This window comes from Pteronotus mesoamericanus, unplaced genomic scaffold (assembly GCF_021234165.1).
Source record: "Pteronotus mesoamericanus isolate MK-2021 breed Mesoamerican mustached bat unplaced genomic scaffold, CSHL_Meso_final contig_68, whole genome shotgun sequence".
NCBI lineage: Eukaryota > Metazoa > Chordata > Mammalia > Chiroptera > Mormoopidae > Pteronotus > Pteronotus mesoamericanus.
Genome location: NW_026555234.1, coordinates 29,661,399 through 29,670,151, shown reverse-complemented (window position 1 = coordinate 29,670,151; position 8,753 = coordinate 29,661,399). Strand labels below are relative to the sequence as shown.

The 8,753-nt window shown below is 46.7% G+C and overlaps 1 protein-coding gene across 1 annotated transcript in view; it reads left to right on the top strand.

Moving 5' to 3' along the window:
• Nucleotides 1-2,558: 2,558 nt before the first annotated feature.
• CORIN (corin, serine peptidase) overlaps nucleotides 2,559-8,753 on the top strand; it is a 180,012-nt gene continuing 173,817 nt past the window's right edge. Inside the window, exon 1 of the mRNA XM_054582139.1 lies at nucleotides 2,559-2,774. Within this exon, the coding sequence (XP_054438114.1) occupies nucleotides 2,565-2,774 (210 nt within the window). The 5' untranslated portion in view covers nucleotides 2,559-2,564. The remainder of the gene's footprint in view (nucleotides 2,775-8,753) is intronic.

The following is an 8,753-nucleotide window of genomic DNA, read 5'->3' as shown; positions in this document are numbered from 1 at the left end:
TTACTTATGATGTTATGTTGTCTTCACCTTTTAATTACACTTTTCTCCCTGCATCAGAGTAAATGTACAATTTACTTGTTTCTTGCTTAAAAAAATTTTTTTAAAGGCTTTGCATTTTCAGCTAAAAAAATAAAATCACATTCTAAGTCTTTAAAGCCAGTCCTACATTATTTGCAAGTATTTTCCATAGTTTATGCATTTGTGTGTTTACTTTATGTATTCCACTAGACTACAAGTTCTGAGAGGGCAGGAGCTCTATTTTATTCACCTGGAAGCCAGCAAATCCTCAGTGAGTATTATCAGAACAAATTGCTGAATAGCTAAGCAATGGGGAAGCGTATCTGTGTTAGCCACTGCTTGCCTGTTATCATCCTGGGATTCTGGCTGCTTCTCGAAGATCTTTCTTGTTCTCAAATTACCTTTGTTTGTAATACTAAGCACTGAATTGGTCTGTAATATGTAACCAAAGTTTGATCTGTAAAATCACCCTTTCCCAAGGTATATTCACTACCTTTCAATTAATTTTTCCATAAATCTTTTTTTCTTTTAAGTCATCTCATTAGTTGGATTTATATTTGAAATGTTAGATGATAATTTCAACAGCAAAAAAATGTTTCTTTTTGTAAAATTGAAGTATTTCAAGAAACTAGACGGTTGTTGCTGTAAGTTGAAGTGCAAATACAGCAATTTTTTTTGTAAAGGATTAACTCAAATAGGTCATTGGAGATTATTGTGAGACTTCAAACATTTTTATGGTTTATTACATTATAAATGTTTCAAAGCATATAAAAAGAGCTGTTTATCCTCATGAAAAAGAGTATCTCACGTGTTCACTCTGGTGCCATTAGTAACTAGAACTGGTTGGGTTTTCTTGCTAAAAGAAAGTTTAAGGAACGATTTTTTTACACCATCAAGGCAATCAACTTTAGTTCTCAGAACACAGTATAGTATTGGGGTCGAGGGGCAGACTTATCTCCCCTGTCCGTCTCAAATTCACTTTTTAGCTACTTGAATTTCACAGTTCCTGTAGCACCTCCACCAGAGGGCAGAACGTGGAAGAGAAACGAGATGGAAAAAAAAAACAAACCCGTATCCTTGGCTTCAGAATGCCTGTAGAAACCCGGAGGATTGAATCCAGCCCTCATTTTATAATCAGCTAATTGTGGCCCAGAGAGACAATGATTTGGTCAAGGTAGAGCTGGCAGACAAATCGCCTAGTCTCTTGGTCTGTGCGGGCTGCTGCCCTGCGGCAGAGACTTGTGATGAGGCGCTATCTTACCAGGACGCGGACGCAGCCCTGAGACGACACTGGCTGCGGAGAACCCCAGCCTGGCCCTTGCTGGCTGTGTAAACCTGGGCTGGCTACTTCGACTCTCTCAATCGTTTTCATCTCTAAAATAATGATAGTACCTACCTCGTAAAGTGGCTGTAGAACTAAGAGAATGCACATGTAATGTTTAATACAGAGCCTGCAGCTAAGAGCTTAATTTTTGTGAATTATGATAGACTTGTCAGATACTGGATTTCAAATCTGATGTTTTGAACACTGATGGAATCGGTTTCATCTACTGTGCTATATTTTCTACTTTCTTACTATTTCAGAAAAAAATTTTGCAAACCCCTCCTACCCCTGCCTATATTATTCAAGGAACAGGTGTCTGATACATATTTTGTTGATTATGATGGCCTCCTGCAGAATAATGGAGATGGATTTATTCAATACCCTCCTGAGTAATTTTTGCAATTTCCATTAGATCTTGACTAAAGTTGGATGAAAAAAAAATTCTAAGAAAAACGCAAGGAGTTTTTCTTTTCTTTTTCTTTGTCTGCCAAACATCTTGATAACTGTCTGGGGCTTCAAATGAAAAACTAGCCTTTACCTGCTGTAAATACCTGCAGAACCCTCCTTCGCGGCCTGAGCGGGAGCGGCTGCGGGCGAACACAGAACCGCACAGAGCCATTGGTTCCTGAGGTTCAGCGCGTGGGTGCTCCCTGCAGGAAATCGTGAACCAGGTTTGTGGGAGCAGCAGGCTGGGGTCCTCGCTCCTCCCTGGAGCCTCAGTGAAGTCTCACAGGCAGTCTTGCAAACGCAGCGTCTTCATTAAACGTATAACAGAAGGCAAGTTTCCATTTGCTTAATGCAAATAATGCTCGCCCTGGAAACATTAAACGTAGCCTCTAATTGCCAGTGTGTGCGGTTATTTTGATTTTTACTTAGCTACGCTCTAGCTAAAAAGAAAGGGTCTAGGACCTGATAAGGAGGTTTTGGAGAGCCCAGAAGTAACTCCTTTGCTCCCAATTATTCTTTCTCCTACAGCCAAACTTTCAGGTCTCATCTTCTCCGTGCTCCCACTGGGAGGTGTAAATTGGAGGGGGGGTGGTGGTGGAGGGGAGAGCGGGGCAGCATTTGACTTGGCTTCGAGTTTGTCCCAGAAGAGTAACTTTTTTTGAATGCAAAGAGGTGGGGTTGCGGAGGACCTGTCATTAAGGGTTCTTATGGGTGGGACCCAGAGACAGGAATGAAGAGGGAGTGGTCCGCGGGTGGGATCTGTTGATCAGACAAAATGTGGGGCCCCGGTCCCTTGAAGTTCGACCAGTCTCTTGCTCTGAGTGAGGAGCAAGGCACCCGTAGTTCCCCTCCAGGGGCACGCAGAGGAGAGAAAAGCGACCAAGATAAGAGTGGACAGAGGAAAAAGCGAGACATGTTCTCCATGAAACAGTCCCCTGCCCTCGCTCCCGACGAGCGCTACCGCGGAGCCGGGGCCCGGAAGCGGGTAAGACCCACGAATCCCGCTCTGCGGGCAAACAGGTCGGAGGACCTTTCAGTCCAGATGAATTCAGGATTAACCCCTCTTGCTTGTGCTCCCTCCTCCCTCTACTTTCCACCTTCTTTCCCAGCCCTGTGCTGGGCGTCCTGCAACCAGTCCCAGTGCTCACGTCTTCCTTCTGGGTAGCCTAGTGTCCCGGATCCTCCCAGGGCCACGGGCAGGGTTTTCTTAAGTGTTCAAGTCCAGTTGGTCCGGAGACCCCGCTCTCCGTAGCAGGCGCGATGGCAGGTCTCCTGCAGAGTCCCTCCGTCACCCTGCATCCTCCACGCCTCAGGTGGACTGTCCGAGCGCGGGCGCCTGGGGAAAATGCAAAAGGAGCTGGAGCTGGGGGAGGCAGCCCCGCGGGGACCCACCCCCCACCCCGGCCCCCGGCTTCCTCTCTGCGGGCCGCGCTGCCTGCGCCCGGCATCTGGGAGGACTGCGCAGCAACCTTGCCTGCCCCGGGCTTAAGCCTCCTTCAGCCATTGCGCGCGCCTCGGTCTAGTCCCTTTTAGAGCCAGGACTGGCCCTCCCTTTCCCTATGACCAGCTGGTACCCAGAGATCACCGGACCATTCATTCTGAGTGTTGGCATCTCAGAACCAGTTCCATTTGCAGGGACCCGGAAATTCCTGCGTCCCCTGCGCGCAAACTTTGTTTCCAGCGCGTACCTGCCTAAGCGCACGCCGGGCGCCGGCCGCCGGAGGGCGCAGATTTGAGCTGCTCTGGGTTTGGCGGGCTCCTTGTCCTGGGAAGCGACTGTCTCCTTCGGGAGAGGAAAGGTAGGGAGTAACTCCACGGATGGTCCTCACTGCCCTGAAGCCCCAGGAGCTGGTTCTAATTTGCAGCTGCTTTCTTTAGTGTCAGAAAGGTCCGGGCTGCACAGTCAGGAGGGACTGGTGACCGCTGTGTGCTGTAGGGACTGAGGGCTGCGCGGGTCGGAGAGAGACGGTGTGCGGGATCCTGCTGGGACTGATCCACCGCTCCCTCCTGGTGCCTCCCGCTGGGGCCGGTGGATGGCGGTGCAGGCGCTTTTTGCGCGGCTTGTAATTCCCGGGACCCAACCCCGGGCGCTTGCAGTTGGAAGATTGTCAGGGAAGCTGCCGGGCAATTCCCAGGGAATCTGCCCCTGCAGTTCATTAAGTGGTGCTCTCCTTCCCCGGGGAACTTCTGAGAACAAGGCACTGCGACGTCCAGCTCCTGTATGACTACTTCTGTTTTTTGTTTTTGTAATGTACTGATGGAAGCCAACTTTGTAAAGGAATGCCCAACTGCTACCAGAAAGGGAGCGAAGTCAGGACTTAACGGTTATCGTTATCCAAAGACAGGCATTTTAGCTGAAGGTGTTGAAATGGACGATGATGCAAAACATTAATTTTTGGCATAACCCAGAGAGAATGCGAAAAAAACAATGTGTTTTTTTTAAAGTTTCAAAATCAATTTTTGTCACAGTCACAGTAATATTCACTAGCTTGTTTGTATTATTGCGTGCCAGCAGTTTTTTGTGTGTGTGAAATGACACTGAAAATCAGCCCCTGAAACCAGGTTCCTGGGGGTAAAGAAGCTGGACTAGCTGCCTGCCCAGACAAGTGCCAACGTTGGGTTGGGCAGTGGGGTTTCCATAGAATCCTTTCCGGATCTCTGGGAGCTGCACCAGGGTGAACTATTTTTAGAGTTATTTGGGTGTGGAATCACATAAACCTCAAAACCTCAAGATGCTGGAAAGCTGTATTTAGGGGAAGGGGGCTCTTCCCAGAAGGTTCCTTGCAGAATAGGATTACAGTCCAATGATGAAAGACTCTGTTAACCTTCCAGGAGGCTAAAGAGACAAGGATTAGTCTATTAATCTCACCAAGTACATTTCCAGGCATAGTGAAGCTTTTTTAAAAGATACAAAATTAATCACATCAGAAACCTTCCTCTTAATGCTGCAGAAATCCTAATAGCAATAGCAATAGCACAGAAGGACCAGTGTCTCCAGCACGAAGCAGCTGTGTTGTTGTTTGGGGAGACCCTGTTTCCCACCATGGCCTCATCTGGGTTTCAGCGCATAGTAACTTGATGGCCCTCCTCGGCCCCTTTCTATTGTTGGGGGCAAACAGGAAGCTGTAGGGGAAGCCTCACAGCTGCGGATCTCCAGAGAGTTAGCCACGCGGCTCTCTGAAACCTGTATTTCAGAACTCCGCCCTGTTAGTGAGGTATTCTGTTGATTATTTCCCTCTCCCTTACCTCCAGCTTCCCTCCACGGGAAGACCTGTGGCCTCAGGGTTTCTGAGTGTCCCTGCTGCGGGGGGAATGGGAGCTCCCTGATGACCAGGAAAGCTGTGATAGAGACTTATTGCTGAAGGTGTCCAAGGGAGAAAGGTTTCTTTAACGCACCGCTGCTGCCCTCGTGATTTGGTCTCCAACTATGCATTCATGGGTTCTGCTTGCTCCGTCCCTGTTCTTGGCATTGGACTATGTCTGACCAAGTGGCTAATGGGGCAGGTTGACTAAAGGACACTGACCTGTATAGAATACTAGACACGCACTGAGCACTCAAGGGCCCCCCTCCCCCAGACTCACCTGTTCCTCACAATCTACTCAGACAAGCGCACACATGGGCACACACACTGTTGTGTTTTAGAGTGTTCACAGAGGATGGGAATGGAAGAAATCACCAGAGTGAAAGGTGCCACAGGTGACGTGCCTTGGTGGATAGAGTATGGATTTTGGTGTCAAAGCTAAATCCTAATCTCTTAAAAGCTGTGAGGCTCCAAACAAATCGAATAATCTTACTGAGCTTTGATTTCTTTATTCAGCAAATGGGGGTGATACTACTGACCACCGATAAAGACGCTGAGGGGATTGAGGTAATAATTTTGTCCTAGAAATACTACGTTAACAGTGGTGCATGCTCCGTAGGCCCGCAGCCTGGTTGTAATTACGGAGCTGGTCTAACCTCAGACTTGTGAGTCTCCAGGCCTTCCTCCACGGCCAGCCTTCTGTGCTTCCAGAAGTCCCGTAGAGTGGCTGCCAGCCACCTGAGAGGATTTAAGTTAATCAAAATTAAATTAAATTAAAAATTTGCATTTTCAGTCTTACCAGTCACATTTCAAGTGCTTAATAATCGCAGTGGTCACTGTATCAGACAGTGTAGACAGAACATGTCCTTCATTGCAGAATGTTCTCTTAAGCTCTCTTTTGCTGGAAGGATAATTTAACAAGACTCCTGGGTGATAAAAGTTTTGTCCAGCACCTCCCTTTGCTTCTTTTACAAACTCTGTGGCATTTGTTGGATGGTAAATGGCTGGATTCATTTACAAATCATCCAACTAGTGTGTATCAGTAGGGAAATCCTTGGGGATCCTCCTATCAGTCTTAATGGTTTTTGCTAATGTAGATTCTTTTCCCTTCACAATAAGCTTTATGGCTGATGATTTTCCTGCTTTTAGAGCAGAAACTCTGATATGATAGAGGCTCTTATCTCCCTTACATGTTGTCTCATTTTTCACAAGAATGACAGTACTAGGCTACAAGGCTCACTGTCTGCATCAAAATTTACTGAGAGTGTTCAATTTCTTCAGATGCAAAACTATTGCATGTAGTCAGTACCCCACCTCACTTGGTAGGGCCCCTTCCTGAACTTATTACCATTTGACAGACTCCATATTTTATTTCCTAACATTGATTATTTTCTGTCTTGTTTTACTTAAGATATAAGTCCATGGAGGCAGAGGTTTTTCTATGTTTTTGTGCATTGCTAGAAGAATATCTAGCACATAGTTGGTACTTATTAGCAGTTTGTGAATGAACAGCTATGCAGAGGTATATTTGGAACTAGCTAAGTTAGATAGACGCTGTATTAGTTTCCTATGGCTGCTGTAACAAATTACTACAAACTGGGTGGCTTAAAATAACAGAAATTTATTTGCTCACAGTTTTGTAGGCTACAAGTCCAAAATCAAAATGTCAGCAGTGCAAGGTCCCTTGAAACTTCTGGTATTTGCTGGAAATCCGTGGCATTCCTTGGCTTGTAGCTGCATCACTCTAGTCTCTGCCTTCTTAGTCACATATCCTTCTACCCTGTTCTGTGTGTTCAGCACAGACCAGTATAAGGACACCAGTCATATTAGATTTAGGGCTCACCCTAATCCAGTATGACCTCATCCTAACAAATTACAAAGGCAAAGACTCTATCTCCAAATCAGGTCACATTCTGAGGCTCTGGTGGATATGAATATTGAGGGAAGCTATTGAAGCCAGGACAGATGCATAGATAGGATCCTTTCCCTGCCCTGATTTATTCTAGGGGTTTATTCTGTTTCTGGGAGTTTGCTAAATCTGTTTGAGAATAAGTGCAGTCCATAATGTTTGCAGACACACGGTCACTGTGCAGTTTGGCAGATTTTGCGTGCTCTCCACGTGGGTGTGGAGAGAGTACATGGGATGCTCACCTTTGGATTGCTGATCAGTTGCCCTGTCCTGAGCCTGTCTCTGTCCCTGGCCCTGTCTCCGCTTCTCTCTCTTTGCTCAAAAAGAGCCACTGCTGTCCTAGAGCCCTGGCTTTCTGTTGGCCCCATCCCCAAGCATTCTGCAACCATGTTTGCTCAGCACAAGGCTCAGCTGAAGGGTGCCCATAAATTCTGCTTCCCTCTCAGCCAAATGCTGGCAGCTACCTGCCTCAGCTCACCTTGCAGCAGCCGTTTGAATATTCTCCTATGGTCCATGTCTATGTGTCCAAACCATCAGAGTTGATGGTGAAAAGCAGTGTCAGTGTTTGATAGGACCAGAGGATCCAGGGAGCCTTTGTAGGTGATCCAACTTAACGCTCACTATGAAACTCTGTCAGCGGCTCAAGAGGACAAGGGCTGGTCAGCCAACAGGCTGCCTTAGGAGTAGGGTAGAAAATACAAGGGTGAGATGCGGAGACACTTTTGGTGCCTTAAGTGGTCAGTCTGTGCTTAGCCCAGGGCCCCTTTGAGCCTTTAGGCAGACAGCATTTGAGGAGAACCTTTGTTTCCAGCACCTGGGAGAGTTTTTTAGAAAAGCCTTTACGCAGCTATGAAAGTAAATGATGTCGGTCTGTCCAAAACCATGAAGGTCATTCTGCTGGTGTCATGGCAATGCAATAAAGGTTGAAAGCAGCAGGAAATCTCAGTCTGGGCTCTGTGAACCCCATAAGGAAGGGAACATCTCTATGAACAGACCAGTGTGAATTTTTCTGGCTAGGGTGCCATAACACCCCTAGAGGTTAAGAGCCAGGTGTGGGACCTAAGTAATTTCAACTAACGAGAATACAATGGCATGACCTGGACAAAAGGACTAGATTCATCCTTTATTCAGGAAATATTTAGGTACCAGGTACAGTTCTAGGTACTTGGGATACACCAGTGAACAAATAAAGACTCAAGCACGTGTTAATCTTAGTTTCTAACTAAGTAATACACGCTAAGTCAGGAGTGCAGGGAAGCAAGAGCCTGTAGTCACCTGGCCCGTCACATTGCTTGGCACCCTGGAGTGTGGGGGGGGGGGGGAATCGGCTGTTAGCTTCAAAACCCGTGCCTTTTATACAAACCCACCCTGCAGTCTTGCAGCTCACCCTGTATTTAAACGTCTGTGCCTTTTTGTCCTCTAACCTCAGGCCAATTCATTAATCTGATACTCAGCTGAAGAATCTAATCGATCTCTGGAAAAACTGACTGTGTGGGACTCATTGAATGTATACTGGTCTCCAGCACTTTCCTAAGGACTTCCAAGGATTATTGTGACTGCACCTTTGATGTTCACCCTTGTGTGCCTATTTCAGAGCCTCATCCTGCAAGCGGGATGCCACGCCTCTGCAGTGTGGTTTGGAAATCGAAGTTGTGTGATTTTACTGAATATTTCTCCATGATCCTTGCAAACGATTTGGTGCAAGTCAAACAACAGCAGAAATGGGAGTTCTGGTCTTCATCTGATACTAAGC